General features: G+C 48.7%; 2 protein-coding genes, 1 long non-coding RNA gene and 1 pseudogene across 4 annotated transcripts; 2 read left to right on the top strand and 2 right to left on the bottom strand.

Moving 5' to 3' along the window:
- The first annotated feature begins 133 nt into the window (after positions 1-133).
- Positions 134-2,447, top strand: LOC120711063. The gene is made up of 6 exons (XM_039996465.1): positions 134-839; positions 989-1,103; positions 1,197-1,278; positions 1,944-1,995; positions 2,106-2,160; positions 2,243-2,447. Exons 1-6 carry the CDS (start codon positions 294-296, stop codon positions 2,416-2,418), a joined length of 1,026 nt encoding a protein of 341 aa, XP_039852399.1. The 5' UTR covers positions 134-293; the 3' UTR covers positions 2,419-2,447.
- Positions 803-2,807, bottom strand: LOC120711064. 2 transcript variants are annotated; one of them, XR_005690145.1, is made up of 3 exons: positions 2,483-2,807; positions 1,912-2,099; positions 803-893 (listed from the first exon to the last, which is right to left on the bottom strand). It is a non-coding gene; the product is annotated as an uncharacterized LOC120711064 (long non-coding RNA). The 2 variants fall into 2 exon arrangements; XR_005690144.1 differs by lacking the exon at positions 2,483-2,807 and adding an exon at positions 2,209-2,350.
- A 6,915-nt stretch (positions 2,808-9,722) lies between these two features.
- LOC120711061 lies at positions 9,723-18,322 on the top strand (annotated as a pseudogene).
- Positions 18,323-18,350: 28 nt separating this feature from the next.
- LOC120711062 lies at positions 18,351-19,930 on the bottom strand. Its single transcript, XM_039996464.1, has 3 exons — positions 19,392-19,930; positions 19,125-19,178; positions 18,351-18,910 (listed from the first exon to the last, which is right to left on the bottom strand). Exons 1-3 carry the CDS (start codon positions 19,663-19,665, stop codon positions 18,849-18,851), a joined length of 390 nt encoding a protein of 129 aa, XP_039852398.1. The 5' UTR covers positions 19,666-19,930; the 3' UTR covers positions 18,351-18,848.
- Between the last annotated feature and the right edge of the window lie 260 nt (positions 19,931-20,190).

The raw sequence follows: 20,190 nt of genomic DNA, 5'->3' as shown, positions 1-20,190 counted from the left end.
AGAGCCACCACGGGCAGCAGCAGCAGCGCCGCCACCGGCCGCAGCGGCGCCAGCGCCATCACGGGCGCCATCAGCGAAGCCGAGCAGCAGTCCATGGCGACCTCCAAGAAGGCTGTCTTCGGCTTCTTCCGAAAATAATGACTGTTTTTCTCTTCCTTTATTGACAAGTCTCTCTCTCACTCTCCCTCTCCCTCTCTCTCCCTCAAGCTTGTACTTGTACACAAACAACCAATCCAATTCTCAAAGGAAAAAGAAAGGAATCCAGGATTCTGATTCTTACTTAAAAGCATGCAATGCGGTTGGGTTACATCCAAAGAAAGCAATCCCTTGCTTCACATCCTAGGCAACACAGCAGCAGCATGGATGATGCAATGCAGTATTACCTATTCTTAAACCACCAAGCAAGCAAACTCGTCCAGCTGAAAGCTCTACACATCACGGCTCCCACCCCTCCAGATTCAGGCAGGCAAGCAAGCAAGGAAACCAACGCCATGAACTCCACCTTGCCATCTATCTCCTTCCAATCCCCCTGTTTCAAGCTTCAATCAGCTCCTCGATTGCGCCTCCGGCCTCCTCGACGACAGGAGACAGGAGGCGCTCACACAAGGAAACCAGGACTTCCCCTTAAGCCTGTATACGCAGCACTCGGACCAGACAGAAATGGCGGACTCAACAACCCCGACCGCAGAGGTGCCACCTTACCATCTTCACCCCTGTCAGATGTCGTCCAGGAGTTCTACTCCTCCCTCAATGAGAAGAACAGCAAAAGGCTGGATAAGTTGATTGCCCCTGATTGCGTCATCGAGGATACCGCATATTATAAGCCACTGGATGTCAAGGTTATTTTCTCATCTGCTTCAGCATCTGTATTTCAAGGGCCAATGCAATTACCCCTGCATGTTTAGATTGGAGCATTAAACTATTAGGGTCAGGTTCCTATACTTAATCAGCTCACAATAGAGGGGGTAAAAAAAATATCTCAATGCAGTACACCCATATCTACTTCAAAAGACTGATGGAATCCATGGGAAAGAATGTCAAATTTGCCATCGATGAGGTTTGTCAAGGTGCAGAGCACACCGCCGCAGTAATGTGGCACCTTGGTAAGATCCTTCATTAGGAATTCAAAATAACAAAGTGATGCAGAAATCCGATAGGACAATCGGATAATGATGCCATCATGTTGCTTGTTACAGAATGGAATGGATACACCATCCCCTTTACCAAGGGCTGCAGCTTCTACATATGTTCAGAAAATGGAGAGGTGCTTCTTACCAGGTAGCTGAGATCAATATCCTCCCAGTAGCAATTCCACCTCTCCCTTCCTCTACCTCTCCCTCTCTCTTGTCTCTCTTTCATTTTTACTATTTGCATTAAGCTAGTGGCTTTACTAATATTTTAAAAGGCAGAATTTGCCACAGGACATGATTTGCTATTTAGACGTTCAATAATTGTGCCTAGGTACCTTCACAAATCTTGGCTCTTAGCCACAGCACACGGAAACCATTAGAATAGTATTTCTGTGATTTCAGTGAAAGAAAAGTTTGTAAATGGCATTCATGCCCTTGCAATACAAATGGAGGGCGCAGAAGCTGAAGCCTCTTGTGACTCACACAAATCTCCTGTATTCATGCAAATCAATGGCAGCATTTTTATCCTGAATTCAAAAAGAAAAAAAAAGATGCTACCTAAAATAAGACAAAATACTCTATTCACTAACACTCCCACCTAAACTCAAAGGAAATATTATTCTATTTGTCACTGTGTATTGTGCCAAAGAGCCATAAATGTAATGGTACCTAGCCAATTATGGAATGTTCGGTGTGATATAAGTATATAACAACTGCCAGGAAATTTCAGTATGCTGTGATAAATTCCGTGCTTTTTTTAAAAAAAAATGCTTCCCTTTACCTGAGATAGCAATGATTTCACATACACTGCAGGAAAGTTCATATCTTTGATGAGTCACCACTGAAACCAGGAAAATGGGCATTGGTAGGCACACTAACGACTCATGTTTTTACTGCTGTATGCTGTATCATTCCAATTGAATGAAGCCATAGCTCGCACTAACCATCTCCCGTGAAAAATTCCAATTCCTGCAGGAAATACTCAACATTGTCACCAACTTACTCAACATGTTCCCAAAAATAGCTGAAGGTATGTGCTTCATAAGATCTACAAAGGTTCAGTATAGACTGTTACTACCTAAATCCAGCTAAACATGCTGGTGCACCTGCAGGTTTCCTCAAGGATCCAGAAGCAGTAGTTCAACCTTTTGTAAAGCTCTACAAGTTTTATGTGGAGCCTTTTATCCTCCCATTTCTAGCATACTATACCCACTTCTGGACATTTGTGGCTCGAGGATTGACTGTGGTGCTCCATATCTTGTATAACTTAATTAAACGGCTCATATAAAGAGATGGAGTGACTGAAATTCAGATAAATAACTTTGCAAAAAAATCATCTATTAGTATATTACCAGTAACTACACCAGGAACGAGGGCAGAAGCAACCAGCCCACGAATACCAGCTGTGCTATGGGAAGACACGTTGAGCCAAAACTTTTCATATGATAGATGCTATAGTGGTTATCATATCCATGTTTCTGTGAAACAGAAATTGGCGTCATTTCACATTTAAAGGAAATGTCTGCCACCATAAAAATGTAGCTACTAACTTGAAATTGTTGCAGGGAATACATAGCATTTACTTTTCCAACATCAGCTTTATTAAAAACATCAGGAAATATGTACCATGAAAGTGCTGCCTGTGAATTTCGCAATGGTAGATTGTCAGTTCTACTGTTACAGGAAAGGTCAAACCAAATTCTGAATTTCAGCTTAACAAAAAACATAGTACTTTGTGCAAGAAGCGTCATAGTTGAGTTGAAAATTGACTGCATTGGCCAGAATGGTTTTTCTTTTGCGCAAGAAGTATTTATTCAGAGACACTGTTATCTGAGTATGTTAGCAGGATGCTTACTAGAAACCAAATAAGCGTTGTTGTATAAGACAAATGGTTAATTTCTGCTGGCTAACTAAGTTAAGGTGGCAGATGCCATGTATTTTATGTACTTTCTGTGCAATAAAATCTCCATAAATTCTTGAAGGTTGCGACAGGGTATAGGCTGGCTAGACAACGATATCATCAGCCTCATGCTCTTTCGTTCTATCCGCCTATTGTGCCATTATCCGGATTCCGATTACGATTCCAATTAACGGATCAAATAATTATTAGTTATTTTAAAAATATAAAGAAATAGTATGCTTTCAACCCATCTGTTAACTTAATCTAAACGGTTCCATATATATGATTCCACTAAGATAATAAAATTAGAACTCGCTAACATCTCATTCTTTTACCTAGCAGATCCCTCACTGTTGGCATAAAGATCCCAAAAGTCTTTTGGGGGGGTATGATTTTAGCATACCTTGGATGTATTTTGCCGCATTAGAATGGGCCCCATGTTCAGACGGCGGTAGTGATCCTTCCGTGCCACAATGCCTATCAGTATAGTGGAGAATAAGGTGGAGTTCGCTTAAAAGAAAAAAATGGGTAATTGGTCTGTGGGACATCCTCAAATGGTGATTTTGTGCCGCGCACACTCCATACTTCGAATTTGTGCGCAGCACACTGTGATTCTATATTTTTGTCTCCAACACACCGCAGCACATAAAAAGACTTCTTTGCCCTTGCAAAAATCGGGCCCACCATAAGCTCTCTCCTTCTCCTCCTTCCTCCTTTCCCTCCCCGTACCTCTCTCTCTCCCTGTCCTCCCTCTGCCTGCCTCCGCCGCACACGCACCGGCAGCGGCGCTCGCTCCCTCCGCCGCGCACGCACCGGCAGCGGCGCTCGCTCCCTCCCCCGTCTTTCTCTCTCCTCGACGCCGCGCCTCCCTCCCTCCCCGGTCCCCCTCCCTTCCACCCCGGCCCTCCCTCTCTTTGGCTCTCCGCGGGGCCGGCGCCTCCCCTGCTCCGTTCGCCGGGCGCTGCCGGGAGCTCGCCCTCTCCACCGCGGAGGACGGCGCGCGCGGACGGCCCGGCTCGAGCTCGACGGCGGGCCCCGTAGCGGCCATGGCCCGCGGCCCTCCTCCCCTGCGCCGTCGCCCCCGAACCCCGGCGTCCCTCCTCCGACCTTCCTCCCGGCGGCCCTCCCCGTGCCGGCCTTCCTCGTCCTTGCGGGCCGGAACAGCGGCGGCGCATGTGCGGGAGGGGGGAGGAGGAGCAGGGGCGCCATCCCTCCGTCGCGGCGCGGCAGGCGGCCTCCGGCGTTGCGCCCTCAGGCAGCAGCGGCGGCGGCACGTCGAGGCAGTGGGACGGAGCAGCGACGCCCGTCCTGCTCCGGCAAGCAGGGGCGCCGGCCGTGGAGCTCCCTCCGCGCGGCGGCTCGCCCGCCCTCTGCCTCTCCTCACCTCGCCGGGCCGCGGCGGTGCGGCGAGCAAGGCCGGCGCGGGCGCGGCGTCACGGCGAGCAGGGCTGGGCGGCAGTGGTGCAGCGGAGCGCGCGGCTTCGGGGCGAGCCGGGGAGAGTTGACGGGTGGGCCCGGTTTTTCAAGGGCAAAGAAGTCTTTTTATGTGTTGTGGTGTGTTGGAGACAAAAATATAGAATCACAGTGTGTTGTGCAAAAATTCGAAGTATGAAGTGTGCGTGGCACAAAATCATCATTTGAGGATGTCCCGCAGACCAATTACCCAAAAAAATCATCCCCAATCTCCGTCACCCCTTTTGAATAGATTGAATAGAAACACGGTATATATATTGTTATTTAATTCTTTACTACCAGCATTAGCTGTGTGACCTGGTTCTAACTCCTACCAATCCTCACAGTGGTTGTTGCCTAAGAAGAAGGCTGCATTTTGTGCTTCTTACCCGTTTTTTCATACATTTCGGACGGGCAATTGCAGAAGCTTGACTTGTGAAATAGGAAGGACAATCCTGCAACGTGATGTGTGACTGCGCACAGTATGATTGTAGCTTGGGTAACTACCTGTTGCAAAGATTTATTAATCTCTAATTAATGTTTTCCATATAGTCCTAAAGGTTGGAGACCGATTTGTAGTGCATATTGAAGGTATCATTATGGAATAATTTACTATCAAGAGGGGAAAACCTATAGTTTAATATTCACTGTTTGGATTGTAATAACGACTTTGTACACGTGATGTTTATATTGTTAGACCAGTTTTATAAACTGCCTAACTTTGAATGGAACTTTCATGGATAAGTCTCTGGATTATCAAAACCTCAAAGGAGATACTCTATGTCAATTACGAGATCATCCACCAGCATCTCCAGCCCCCACCCCCAGACACAGTCACCTCCAGTCCATCCTAATTTTTAAGCTTAGATTAGATATGTGCCCGTGCGTTGCTATTGGATAACAAACACATATGTATGGGCGATTTATTCAATTGATGATATGAAAAAAAATCAACTCAACAACCATCTATAGTATGGTAATGTCTATGCATTATATGAATTCCAAATATAAGAGATGCAAGCATTACATCCAAGAGTATTCTTAGAATCAGACTGAAAGTGCACTTTGCCTACCAATCTTGAGTATTCCTAGAACTAATTTGAGGCATTCAGTTTATAATTTCACAAATGGTGCCGATTGCTACTATTGCTTCTCACAACCATCAATTAGATATTAAAAAAAATTACCAAGAGTTGGTATCAGTTTCTATCACCTATTATGATTTTCTCATTAGTCTGGCATTATCACAAACAGCTTCAAGGCATGGTCAATAAAAGACAGTGCTCAAGCTAGTTCATACAAATATTGAACATAGGTGAGCCAAACCACACAATAGGGCTTATGTTGAAAGAGATATCGCTCTATTCGGCTGGGTGTGGCTGATAGCTGGTGCTGATTTGTTGTAAGAGAAAAGTACTGTTGGCTGTCTGATAGCTGGTGGTTGATACTGATTTGATGTGAGCCAGCTGAACAGAGTATCGAATGACTGTGCATCACAACTATTTAATAATTTCTTTAAATCAAGTTGGAATTGGGATAGAATTGGGTCAGAAGAGCATCATGACCATTCACTAGCTAGTCGTGGCTTGACAGTGAGGTCGAGGTGGAGCGCTTCTGCACTTCTTGGCACTGGCAGGCTGCAGGCCTGCACGATGGCCATAGCGCTGGGGCAAAGCGATCGAACGGCACATCGGGGACGCATGTGTTGCAGCGTTGCGCGGTCGGGCGGGCAATCGCGGCGGGGTGGCGGAACGTCACGACTGCACGACGGAGGGGCCGCTAAAGTTGCGATGGGAGGGCCGCCGTGTCCGCTGCAGCTTCCGCCGGAGTCGCAATGGGAGCCCGCCACGGCCGTTGTAGCTTGCGTGAGGGATGATGGATCCATGGCGGGGCGACGCAGTGCATCGGGGATGGAACTATGGTAGCATCGTGCGGTAGGGCGGGGAATCGCGATGGGGCGGCAGGAGATGCGCGGCATAGGTGTGGAGGACAATCAGACGTCCGAAAATTCCTACATGAACCATGACTATGATGGGTGCGGGTACCGACGGGGCGACGGGGGAGGAGCGATGTACCTTCACCTTCTTTGAGTAGTACATAGAAGACAATGGGTGGTGAGCATGCAACAACGAAGGAGACCACGGGTGGCGCCACTACTGCCCGAAGAGAGGACGCAACAGCAGCCCTCCATGCTGAAGGAGGAAACACGCATGACGAGGACAGACACCACATGAGCTGGGTGGGTCATGCACATTGGCTGATCAGATCGAGTGTGCACGAGGTGAGGCAAAGATGGACGAAGTTTGTGGAGGCGATGATGAGTCGGTGAAGATCCACATGCAGACAAAAGTGGTGAGGATGGCGGTGCAGCGGGTGTTCCTAAGATGATGTCCATGTGGCCATGCCGCAAAGTCGATGGTGAGGAAGAAGCCGGGGAAATTGATGCTGATATCAGGGTAGAGGCATGACGTTGACGGGTGGTGGGCGATGCAATCCTGATATCTAATCTAGCAAAAGAAGAATGATGCAGCAGTAGCTCGTGTAGTACCTCTGGGTTCACGTAGCACAGCACCTCATCCTCTTACCTCTTCCTCCTCTCACGGTCAACAGCCATGGGAGAGAAGAAGGGATAGAGGGGTCGAGGCGGCAGGGCGGATGATGATGTGGAGTGGCAGAACGGATCCTTTCAGGAATTGTGGAGGTGTGGGGTGGGCGGCTTCCCGCCGGGAGCAGCGGCAGAAACCTACGGGGTGGGCAACGAGGAGCTCGTCGAGGTAGGCGCACCGCCTGTGGCAGCAGGATGATAGCATGGGGAAGAGCGCTAGGGAGATCACAGATGCCACCACACCAGCGCGAGATGGGGTTATCATCGACGGCTTCCATGGAGGATGGCGATGAACGTTTCAATCTACTGTTTGCGACGTGATATGGGCGCAGACTTAATAGAATTCGTTGCAGAGATCGAAGAGGGTGCTACCTGGCGGAAATTGACATGGGTGATTTTCCCGAGGGTGCGCTAGGAGGTTGACGAGGGGGCGCGCTGGAGGTGCGCCATTGGTGACGAACGGCGGCACATAGAGGAGAGATGCTACGGCGGCACATAAAGGTTGTCGTGGGGGCGTCTCGGGTGGAGCTAGAGATAGGGTGGAGGGCGCGGGCCCCCTTGGCGGTGGCGAGGAGGGCATTGCGGTCGTCGGCGTCCGGTCGGAGGCACGACAAGTTCTTGGTGCCGAAGTGCCGATCCGGTGCTCCGCGCCAACGTACTGGAGACCGCGGCGATGAGCAGCGCGTCGGGGATGGAGGTGGCGACCTTGTTGGCGATGTGGAGCGCCAGGGTTGCCAAGGCGCCGTAATTGTAGAGGCCGGCTCCACACGTCTGCTGAGATGAGAGCGGTGCGGCGGTGCCCGGGAGGGGAAGGAGTGGAGGTACCAGGATGAAAGGGGCCCACAAGCAAGAGGGGGCATTGTGACCATTTTTACAAAAAAAAATCTGATTCTTAATGGCAAGTTATTGTGACGGAAGTGGCACTATCGGCGACAAAAAGTTGAGTCAATGGCTCACAGGGGCGAAACAAGTTTTTTCGTGGCATCTAAGGGCACTAATAGAGTGTGCAGAAAGGGGATATCAAGAGAGCTTAAGATCGACCTCGCACATTACAGAACCGGTCTCAAGCAGGTTTTAATAAGCCAAAAGAAAAGTTAAGGACAACCTTCAAGCTTAAGGCTCGATCCTAGGCAGGGGCGAATCTAGCGTGGGGGCTGGGGGGGCTCCAGCCCCCCCTACAGCCTGGAAACTCCATTGGAGCATGAGGTTGAGGAGGAGGAGAAGAAAGGAAGAAGAAGGGGAAAGAGAGAAATATAGAGAAGGAAGAGGAGGAGAGCCCCCCTGGCAGCCCAAGCTGCATCCGCCACTGATCCTAGGAATGGAGAGGAACCTTTACGGAAGAAGCATGATCTGGTCGGGATAGGATTTTTTTTCTTCTTTTGTTACAGCGGACTCTGGCCGGCCTCGACCTTAAACATAACGAGCTGCGAGGCCCCATCATAGTGCTCAGCATCTCCAAGAGCTCTTTTATTTTGGAGAAGTTGGCTAAAAAAAGAAAAGAAGACAAAAAAAACTCATCCAACAGCTCTTGTATCTACACCATTTTCTATCCTCGTCTTATATCCAGAAGGTGGCGCTGGGCAAAAATACAAAGTCCATCAGCTCTTGTATCCCACCTGGCCCCACCCAACCTCCCAACCCATCCGTCACCTTCCATACCGCCGTGGGGCACATCGTGTTCAGGTCCGCAGTGCACCCGGCCACCGCGCACGACGCGGGCGTGCTGGAGCCGCCGCCGCCGGAGGTCTCCACCAGCACGGGGAGGTGACCATGACGACGCGTGCGGCGACGACAACGCGATCGGGCGCTGGTGCTCCCCTCTGCTGCCGCTAGGCCGCCGACGGCTGGTGCCCGACCGGCGCCCCGCAGCGACCTCCACCATGCACCCACGGCCGATCCGCGCCCGGCGCCGCGCGCCGCCCCTGCCCGCCGACTAGCTCCCGCCCCCGGCGCCGGCGACAGGGGGCAGAAGAGCCGAGGGAGTGATACCGACTGCAAGGCGAAGCTGAGGCTCTCGGACACCAGCAAGCGAAGTGAAGGGAGGAGCTGCGGCTGCCAAAATTAAGCGGGGGATGATGCAGTGACGGAGCAAGTTCGCCGCCGGCCAGCAAGTTCGCCGGATCTGCTGGCGGCAACGGAGCGAGAGGGGAGAGGTGGGGAGGAAGATAAGAAAATTAATATGACACGTGGGGTCCATTGGCAAAATGAAGTGCAAGTTTAAAAAGTCCGTTAGTTTGCTCATGCCATAGGAGGTCTTGTATTTTTTTTTACAAAGCTCGTAAAACTTCAAATTTAGATAATATTATACAAGAGCTCCAAGCATTTTTTTTAATTTCACTCTCTAAATCATAATTTGGAGAATCATGTATATAAAAATCGCTTTTTATACATCTTCACATCTTCACTCCAACAATTTTTCTATTTCTTGTTTACACTCTAGAGAGCCATTTTCGCTATGTATATTTGTTTAGCGAGAAATCCGGAATAGATGATGGCTATATTTGGATAACCACTTAGAGAAGCTCTTAGAGACTATTTTTCCATTAAAATTTCTATTTCTTACAAGTAGGTTGCTCTAAGAAATTATTATCTTTTATGATGGCTTGTAAGTAATTGATACTCTGATAGTGTTCAACTTGGATATCGTCATTCTGAGGATAGCGTGGAAGCCATGGCGTCTGCCGTCCACCAAAACTGCCACCGCCTCCTCGCACTCCTCCTCCGGCCTCTCCCCGCCCCGGCTCCCCACCCCCGCATTTCCTTCTCGCCGCGCCCTGCCGGTGTCCGTTCGTTTTTTCCCGCTCCCGGTTGCCGCCTCGGTACAGATGCCGTTGCGCTTGCGGAGCCAGAGTTGGTGCCCCCGGAGGAGGACGATGGCACCCGGTTTGTCGTGGTGACCTTCTACAAATTTTTGCCCTTGGAGGACCCCGCGCCGAGGTCGCCAGCCACCTCCATTTCCTCCAGGTTCTTCTTCCTTCATCCTTGCCTCCTGTTCGATCTCCATCCAATTTGCCACACTGCAAGATGGTTTTAGGACCACATGGCCACCTGTATCCTCAAGTTATTTCACTTTTTTGTGCTTTATTTAGTCATCTGTTTCTGGATTGGGAGACTGGTGGAGATGCTCTTACCTATACATTTTTATGAAAGTTAGTGGTTACCTCCGTAACTTTAAAAACTAAAAAGTTTAGTTGTATCTGTGTGCTCTGAGCGAACTTTTAACTTTAAAAAGTTTAGTTGTATCTGTGTGCTCTGAGCGAACTTTTCATTACCTCTGTATCTTTTGGACGGAATAAGCACCAATGGTGGCTAACGGAGAGGGAAAAGATGGTTTTATCCTTCTATCCAGGGGTTATCTTGAGAGCCATCAGATGGCATTTCAGCAGTATCGCAAGTACAGTTTTGATCATTACACATTGATCTTTATTCACGCCAACTGCAGCTGCAAAGCTTTGGGACCTGCCACGAATGATTCAAAGCCCCCTAAGTTCGCCTTACAAGTCGAGTGTCCAATTTGCAAATCGGGCTTATACTGTATTATAGACAGCCAATCTAACAGCAAATCATAGCCTGCCAACATCGACGTTCCGGAAGCTGCCGCCGAGCAACGTCAGGAGGCCGCCACCATGCACCCTCCCCTCAGGGACGGCGACCGCCCCTCCCTCTCTGCTCCTCTCCGGCGGCGGCGCGACCGGCGCCAAGGACTTCATGGAGTGGGGGCCGGCCCGATCATGCCTGCAACCGCGCCACAGTGGCGCTGCTGCGAGGCCACCGGCGTGGCATGCGCCGCGCAGAGGCCGCTCCAGCCGCACGCGAACTTCTCGCAGCCGCCGCCGAAGTTGCAGCACTTGCCGCCGCCGTGTGCCTTGCAGTGTTCACTTGCCGCCGCCGGGTGCTGCCCTGGGCGCTCTTGCCGCACCCTTGCCGCCGTGCTTGACGCACCAGTCTGTGCGCTCGCGCACCCGGGCACCACGCTCCGGCTCCCGACCCCGGCCCCGCAGCTGCCTCCCCGTGGCAGTGGCGCAATAGCTCCGTGGCGAGCAGCAACGCGAGGAGGCCGAGCTCCTACGCGAGCTTGCAGCCGGGATTGGTGGCGGGCGTGACGAGGAGCAGCATGAAGGCCGGGACTGTGGATGTAAGCAGCAGCGGAAGCGACGGGCGGCGGTGGCGCCTGAGCCGGGCGGCGATGCTAGGTTTTGGGCCAGCCGCGACGGGGCCAGAGGGGCTCGCTTGTGGGAGCCTAGGAGGGGATCGGAGATAGGGTAGATGGGATGAGGAGCAAGATGGACAATTCACTAGATGGGTCCCACCTATCAGGGCTCTTCATCCGTTATCTTCTAATAGAATGTGGACAGAAGGGCATACAGGTAAAGAAAAGTTCGCACAGGGGCATACAGGTGCGACTGAACTTTTTAGGGGTAGGGGGTAATTACCAACTTTCATAAGGGCATACATGTAAAAGACTCTTCCGAATACTCATGCATTGCATCCTTCTTCTTATTGTGTATCAGGGACGCGATATACATGGTCGCATTTACTTGAATGAGCAGGGAATCAACGCTCAGGTAGCACAAGCTTCTGCTCCTCCTTGGCATCTTGACTCGCCTAACCTATGTTAGAGCTGTAAATCTAGGCCGTGCTTAATGGGCTGGCACGAGCACGGCCCGAAAACCTGGGCACGAAGCCCGGCCCAGCACGAAAACAACTGGGCCGTGCCTGAGATTTCGGCCCATCGTGCCGCCCGGCACGGCACGGTGTCCTGGGCCATGCCTGGGCCGGCCCGGCAGCTGCAGATCTGGAGGATCACTAGTGTTAATTTCTTGTAATTTTTGCCATTGTGGAAAAAAACCTTTCAAATGGTGGTATTCATGATCTGTGGGCCGTGCTTGGGCTGGCACGGCCCGAAGGTGGCCCGACGTGCTTTTGGGCTGTGCTGAGCCGTGGTTTCAGGTCTTAGGCCCGGCACGGCACGGCCCGGTAAAATTCCGTGCCTTATCGGCCCGGCACGGTTCAGCCCGAAGCACGATGGGTCCGTGCCGTGCCGGGCCGGCACGGCCCAACTTTCAGCTCTAACCTATGTTCAAAGCAAATGCCTTCGCATCCTGACTGTAGTATTGTTGTCCTGGGAACAACTGTTACCACAAGCATTTGTCCACTTGGGGGTGGTATTGATATAGAATTATTATATGATATTGAAATATATAGTAGCTTGTTAACTGCATCAAGTGGTTAGATTACTGCATGTAATCGTATCTTTACATGATCCAAAAATGCCTCAGCACTGTATTTTTCCTTAAATTTTATTCTAAACTTTGCTATTGCCGCAGTACAGTGGTCCACGCAAAGATGCAGCGGCATATGCAGACTGGGTTAAAAAAGATCATCGGTTTTGTGATATGCTTGTTCAAACCTCACCAGCTTTAGCTGGGCATGCCTTTCCTCGATTGAAACTCCGGTACAAGCCATCACTTGTTCAGGTAAGTAATCCCTGTTGCAAAGGAAATAAAAGTTTCAGTAGCACCGGATTGGCTCCACTGCACAGCAAATTTTGTTTTGAAGAGCTTGCAGGAGCACTGCATTGTCATTTAAGAGAGAAGAAACAGTAGTAGAGTTTTACAAGTTTGATATTACATAGGAGGGTAGACACTCGAACTCTGAAAGTAACGAAACATAAAAGAGATGTAACATAGCAGACTAAGATAACTCTGGCCCTCCGCAGGACAATTTTCTTAATTGAATTTCCATCTTGATCTCGTGCATGACGTCCGTTGGTGAACCACTGAACCTTGCTTGTGCTCGAAAATTCGCCGGTTTCTTTCCTTCCAGATATTCCAAGTGCAGTACATCATGAGCGTTACTTTAGTTCTTCTTGTCTTCTTAGGCAGATGTGCTAGTTCTGTTTGCCACCAATCGACGATCTGTAAACTCCCAGCAGATACCTGAACCAAATGACCCGCCCAGGCTTCAACTTTCTCCCATACCAGTCTTGCAAACTGACAGTGTAGAATCAGATGTGACGCCGTTTCTTGTTCTTGATTGCAGAGAACACAGACTGTGTTGCATGGGCTATTTCTGGTGTGAGGATCTTACTCTGCACTAATAGAGCAAAAAAACTTGTGCTTGCCTTCTGCCTCTGCCTTCCAAATAGATGGTCCATTGAAAGTGCTGTAAGAACCCACAAATTGTATGTTGTATGCAGATTTGGCAGTATAAGCCCTGTTCGGCTGGGCATTTATGGCTGGCTGGGCTGGGCTGGAACCCTGCTTGCCAAGCAGCCCCAGCTGGGCGGCTCCTCCCCACAAGCCGAACAGGCTGATAACTTCCATCTGCAGTACATCTCCATGAAATACTATCTGGCTCATTGTTCAGTTGCACTTGCTGCACCAAATCCCACAACCTGACAAAGCTTGCCATTTCTTCAACTGTTTGCATCCTCCACAAACCTCTTGCCCAGCTCTGATTGGTCAACTCTTCTTTAACTGTTTTATTTTTATACCATGCTAACTTGAAAAGCTCAGGAAACATGTCCACAACCTGACAAAACTCTTCTTTAATTGTATGTTGTATGATGATTGCCAGAAACTGGCCTTAGCTCCATCTCCAAGAGTGACAATGGTGCTTGCTCGAAATAATTGTCTATCAACAGCATTGACCGGCGGTTCAGTACCAACCCAAGGCCTCTCCGGCGAGGTCCATTCAAACCAGAGCCATCTCAGGTGTAAAGCTCTGCAGAAGAGATCTAAGTCTAAAATCCCCAGGCTTCCGAAACATTTTGGTCTCATTGTTTTACTCCAGTTGACTAGGCAGTGCCCGCCACGAACTTCTGCTGTTCCCTTCCATAAGAAGCTTCTTCTTAGCTTCTTTATCTTTTTCAGAGCCCACTTTTGCAATCTGAAAACTGTCAAGTAGTATGTCGGTATTGAAGTTAACACTGAGTTGACCAGTTTTAGTCTTCCGGCTCTATTTAACAGTGTTCCTTTCCATGCTTGCAATCTTTTCCCCACTTTATCTATTAAAGGTTGGATGTCAAGTCTTCTCACTTGTTTTACATGCAAGGGCAAACCAACATAAGTGCAAGGAATTTTTTTTATGGGGCACTGAAAAGGTTCCATTATATGCTGCAGATCTAGATCTTCACACTTCACTGGGTATGCTGCACTCTTAGTAGTATTTGTGGTCAGGCCGGACACAGTAGCAAAAGCATCTAGTATGTTCCTAACTACCTGCACCTCGTCAGTTATTGGATTAAGGAAAATTGCTGCATCATCTGCAAAGAGACTGATTCTCAGCTTTGCTCTTCTATTACAGATCGGTGACAACAACCCTTTCTCAGTGGCTTTATTCAGCATAATCTGCAGTGGCTCCATAGCTAAAATAAACATCATTGGTGACAAAGGATCACCCTGTCTCAGCCCAGTCCTGTGCTTGAACCATTCCCCCCCTTGCTCCATTTAGCAAAACTGAAGAGGTTGAACTTGCCAACAATGTTGTCACCGAGTTTCTCCACCTGTGCCCATAGCCAAATTGCTCAAGTACTTCTTGTAGGTAGTCCCATCTCACAGCAAAAATAGATAATAGTTTGCATAGTCAAGGGTCGAGATATAAAGTTTGAGCAAATGACTGCGCTGCAATAGGACACACTTTTAGCCAGCTGTTTCAGGGTTCAATCCCCAAGCTTGTATGTCTAAATCTTAGTCACTTCTTTACAGTCCCAAAAGCTCATGGTGACAACCTTCCACAGTTATGCCCCCATTTCCCTCTCATGCTGCTACAATTTCACTGATGAGGAATTACCTTTCTGATTTCTGTAGGAAATAGTGAGCTGTTCCCTCTTCTAATGTATTCCTAACTAGCTTTCTAATGGAACTCGCTGAAGTCCTTCAGTCTAGGAAAACAAAAATTATAGGTCACAAAATTACCCATTAGTCTGGTTTTGACCAGCAATATACAGTTTGTTTGTTGAATGTTAGTTCAGACAAGAAATTTGGTGCCTGTACAAGTTTACATGCTAGCAGTTAGTAGACAACCGTTCCTGCTCTTTTCTAGTCCTGGAATTGAAATTGCAGCGTTATATACTAAAGATTGCTATCCTGTTTTGCAATTTTCCACCAAAATAATGTTATTTTTTAAAAAAATTCTTCCATGTAGCAACACAATCAGCATGCTATGTCAACTCCTAGGGTGTGGCTTGGCTAATTTGGACCTAGATGACCCACTTAGCTTAGGGAGCCAAAAATTCAGTTTCATGGTATAGGGGACCAGAGGAGAACCCTCCAATAGTTTACGGACCAACCATGAAATTTACTTTATACTAAACAAGTGATTTCTATGTACGGTATTTCACAATTTGGAGGCTGTCATGCCATCATCGTTCTCCTTTAGCCATTATTTGAGCTACCTACCTTTGGCTTAACCACCCCCACTAGGCTGCTCTCTTGTCTATTGGTTTGCTTGCCAAGACTCTCTAATCAAACTGCATTGCTTGGAGGTGATCATTGTAGGCTCATCATGTCATCCTGAGGAGTTCAAAGCCGGTCGAGAGGCCCTTGAGTAGTGTAATAGTCATTTGCAAATGTCACGAGTTTAGTTAGTTCAACGCATCAGAGTGGTGCTTGGTTTTGCCCTTCTGTTGGTCATGTTGTGTTTGATCCACAGATGTGCTGACTAGGTTGCTAGTGGGCATTTTGCTTTTAGCCTGGGGTTTGAGCTTGTGAATTCCTCTTGAAGTCTCCATTTAGATCTGGGATCGTATCCTTTTATTTTCCTTTGTTTTCCGCTACTCTGTTAATATAAATCGGCAGTTCCCTTGTCAAGTGTTATTTTGACTTAAGACATCTTATTTGAAACAAAAAATTCCAGTTAGAAGGAGGGAGTTTGCATCTTCCATTGCTGGACCCTAGCATGCGTGCAATGCCGTTGATGCCGTCAAAGTGGAAGGAAAGACTTGAAGCTAGGGCATGCCTTGATGTGTCCTCAAGTGAAATGTCTGGAAGGAAGCTTCTGCTGCTTGATGTCAGGAATGGTGAAGTAGTTTTACACACATAGATAAAAGCACATCATTCCTGCTCAATCTATGAATGGCAAATCATCGTTCTTCTCGTTGAATGGCAAATCATCGTTCTTCTATTCTATCTGATTGCGAATTTTCGACTTTGAACTGGTAATGATGCCTCCGTTCCCATAGGCGGAGCTACCCATACCGCACGGTGGGGCAGCTGCCCCAGCTACTCCGCGGCACGAAACCCCCATCCCCTCTCTTCCCTGCGATCTAGTGGCTCTCAAATCAAAGCTTGCGGTAGCGTCTGGATGACTGGACGTCAGACATCATCTTGTGGTTAATTAAAGAAGACGATAAATAGATATGGGCCGGGAGTAGATAAGTCGATAATAGCCCATTTGGTGGGTCGGGTGATCCTATATGACATTAGGTGGGTGGTGTGGCCCAAGATGACGCTTCAGTTTTAAAGCACCTAAAGAACGTGGGTATGCCCAAACAGGCTAGCTCTTTTATATGCGTTTGTGCAGCTGTGCATGTTGATGCATCACAGAAATGCATGCTTTGCTTGTAGCATTCAGATATGGCACAAGACATTCACTGGAGCCGGTCAATGTCTTATATCCTAGCAAACTAATGGAACTATAATACATGCCTTTATGGTTATGGGATTATTCATGTGTTTCCATGATCTTTGTGATGCATCGATGGTGCTCATCAGGAATGTAAATGGGTCACTGAACTAGTTTACCTTGAATGACAATTGGTTGAATTAAAGATGAAACAATCTCATTTATGTTTCTCTATGACTAAAGCGGCAACAACATGACTGCTATAGCTAGCGAGCAAAGCCGCAATTGTCGTAGGAACTAGACAAGGTGGATTTAGCATTTGCACCATTCAAAATTGATGTAAATTATATTTCTTTATGACCAAAGCGGCAACAACATGACTGCTATGGCCAGCGAGCAAATGTGGATTTAGCATTTGCACCATTCAAAGTTGATGTAAATCCTGCCCCAGCTAAAATTTTTGGTCAGCTCCGCCACTGTCCGTTCCCTTTGTTATCTTGGACCAGACTATGAATGGGACGTTGGGCATTTTGAAGGTGCTCAGCGGCCTAACGTGGATTGCTTCAGAAGCACTTCCTTCGGGCTGTCGGGAGAGGTAATAATACTGTGTTGGATGGGTCCTGTTTGTTTGTAAGTAATCATTAATCGAACAATTAAGAGTACTTTATTAAATTGCAGGTGTCGGATCCTCTGAATGGCGTAGACAAAGAGAAGACAGATATACTGATGTACTGCACCGGCGGGATAAGGTGTGATGTATATTCAACAATTCTCAGGTAACGAAAGATATTGTTTGCTCTCGATCTCGACTTCTCTCTAGTCTTAGTCTAGATGCTGGTGGTGGTTGTGCAGGAAGAAGGGCTTTCAGAATCTGTATACACTGGAGGGGGGAGTGTCCAACTATCTCAAGGCGGAGGGCCCCGCGGGGTGGGTGGGGAATCTGTTCGTCTTCGATGGCCGGCTATCGCTGCCGCCGGCGACGTTCAGGCGGCCTGCTGCTTGTTGGCCATCATCACCATCAGAAGAAGAAGAAGAGAAGGAGAGGAGGTGGGTGGGGCGCTGCTATGCGTGCGGATCGGAGGTGGTGGAGCTGCGCCACCGCAACTGCGCCAACATCGACTGCAACCGCCTTTACATGTGTGTCGTCGTCTCATGATGTGTGTCTTCGTCTTCATCCTATGATTTATTACACATACTGCACGCAGGTCCTGCGGGTGGTGCGCCGAGGAGCTGGCCGGCTGCTGCTGCTCCGACTGCAAGGCCGCCCCTCGGCTGCGGCCGCTCCTGCCGGGCCACCAGAGATACTTGAAATGGCATGTCTACCGTGATGGATTCTTGACGCCGGCGGCCACCGACGCCGACTGCTGATGCTGCTGAGAGTTTAGTCAGTATGCTAGTAGTTGATTGATTAATTGAAACCGATCGCCGACAAGAACACAGCATATTCGTGCGCAACATACTCCAGAAATCAAATCGAACGGCATACTTTCTGCTCGGCTCCTCGTGCTATTATTCTAAATCCAAATATCCATTCCCGGTTCCAAATTATAGATCATTTTGGTAATATCTAGATACATTAATTTTGTATGTCAAAATCTATGTATCTTTGCCAAAACATCCTACAATTTGGAACGAAGGGAATAGAAGTTTAACAAAATTTTTAGGGAAGAGAGCATCTCAACACTTGTACACCAAATAATACGGACACTAGAATAATACATAAATATTGGTATTCTTTACAAACATGGTCAATTATTTACAACAAAGCTAGAATGATACCATGTATGGAACAACTGTGGAACAAAGCCAGAATTATAAACTAGGTGCTCACTTCAGAGTTTATGGACCTAGCTGAGAATTAAAAAAAATGTTTAAGAATACTTGCAAATCTTGGGTTTTAAGAACTAATAACTCTGCTGACAGGCTGTATTATATTCCTTTCACAATCATACTCGACACCACTAATAGTTTGGGTACAAAACAGCAGGAATGTACAAATGCAATGCAAACCAACCATCATACATACGCTTCACATAGGCTGTTTACAGACGAGGCCACCGTATAGTATATTAGTATGTACGTAATTACGTATACATACATGTATATACTAGAAAGAAAAACGATGCTGTTCCAAACTCGTCCCCAAAGTATGTACTGTACTGTGATATTCCTACCAACTGCTGCTGATCCATGTTCACAGTACAATCACCTTGTGCTTGCTGCGGAATGGTGACAGCAGGGAAAACGACCGAGAAGCTGCGGCAGTAAACAAGCATATAGTGAGCATTCCACGAACAAGTTCTGGAAATAAAATCAGATAGTGCTCATTTGGATCAGCTTGAGCATTAAGAACAAGAAACAGGCGTTTCCGTTTCACAAAATATTTTAGTAGCGACAATATTAAAGAGATGCACATGATTATGAAAAATACATTCAAAAGACACACTGTGCATGTGCTATTAATAGTAACCTTTAGAAGAAGCACCAGAGTCCTCTTGTGAAATGAGATTCTTCAGCATCGACCCTGAAATATTAACCACAGCAAGGTGGTGAGCTCTTGACATTTGACAATTGGCATGGATGTATTTAAGCGCTGGAAGATATTTCCATATCTTCTTTTTCTAGTGTTTGCTTTTCTTAAACAATATTAGCAGAATCCCCTTGTTATATAATGGCCTTATACAAACAGCATTACGTATTTAATAAGTTAATAAACTATTTGGGACAGACTACATACCATCTCCCGCTGGGGATTCATCAACTGATGATGCATCAGAATCCACTGCACCCTCTGTCAAAGCAGAAGCGTGGCTTTTCCTGACAAATTTTAAACTCGGCTCCCCGAGGCCGCGGCGTGGCCGCGCGGCTCGTGCAGGGGTCCGGTGTCCCGGAGCTGCGACGACCGGCGGGACGGCGATGGCTTGGAGGCGGACTACGGCGGCAACAGGAAACAAGGGAGCGGCGTACGGCAGGCTCACCAGCGGGTCTGGGGAAGAGGGACTTGGCGCCATGACGGGTCAGTGCAGGCGATGGCGTGGCCGTGCAGTGCCGCGCGGGTTCGTTGGTGACGACGTACAGGCGCCGGCGCGGTGAAGCTTCAGCGGCGGCGGCGTCCTCGGCTCCAGCGGCACGGCATCCTCCTTCTTGGCCTCCTCCTGGCGTGACGGCGCAACTGATCTCCTCCTCCTTCCTCTATTTCTCCCCTCCTTCTTCCCCCTTCTCTCCTCGGTTCTTGGCTCTTCTCTGTGTGGCGGCGGCAGGGGAAAAGCACTGGGGGTTCTAGGGTTTGCGGTGGCCGATAGGGGCTTTATAGGCGGCCGGCTAGGGCTCCCCTCGGCACGGACGCCGAGGATTGCCGGTCCGGTTTGGGGGCGCGCGCGGGGGCTACGTGGTGCGCATCCGACGGTGTTCCGCGCGGGGTCTAGTGTTTCCAGGGTGCGCGCGGGGGCGGTTTTGCTACCCTGTCGTGGAGCGAGGGCGGCGGCTGCTGACGCGGGCAAGCGCGCGGGCGGAGGCGGCAGTCACCGGCTGCGAGA

Source organism: Panicum virgatum, chromosome 6K (assembly GCF_016808335.1).
Source record: "Panicum virgatum strain AP13 chromosome 6K, P.virgatum_v5, whole genome shotgun sequence".
Taxonomy (NCBI): Eukaryota; Viridiplantae; Streptophyta; class Magnoliopsida; order Poales; family Poaceae; genus Panicum; species Panicum virgatum.
This window is presented reverse-complemented; position numbering and strand designations above follow the sequence as displayed.

Bases quoted from the DNA above. Each gene is read 5' to 3' on its own strand.
- LOC120711063 (XM_039996465.1), top strand. From the start codon at position 294: ATGCGGTTGGGTTACATCCAAAGAAAGCAATCCCTTGCTTCACATCCT. The intron at 1,104-1,196 runs GTAAGATCCTTC...TGCTTGTTACAG, and splicing joins CGCAGTAATGTGGCACCTTG to AATGGAATGGATACACCATC. The intron at 2,161-2,242 runs GTATGTGCTTCA...GTGCACCTGCAG, and splicing joins GTTCCCAAAAATAGCTGAAG to GTTTCCTCAAGGATCCAGAA.
- LOC120711062 (XM_039996464.1), bottom strand. From the start codon at position 19,665: ATGGCGCCAAGTCCCTCTTCCCCAGACCCGCTGGTGAGCCTGCCGTAC. The intron at 19,179-19,391 runs GTATGTAGTCTG...TTAATATTTCAG, and splicing joins TGAATCCCCAGCGGGAGATG to GGTCGATGCTGAAGAATCTC. The intron at 18,911-19,124 runs GTTACTATTAAT...TTACTGCCGCAG, and splicing joins CTCTGGTGCTTCTTCTAAAG to CTTCTCGGTCGTTTTCCCTG.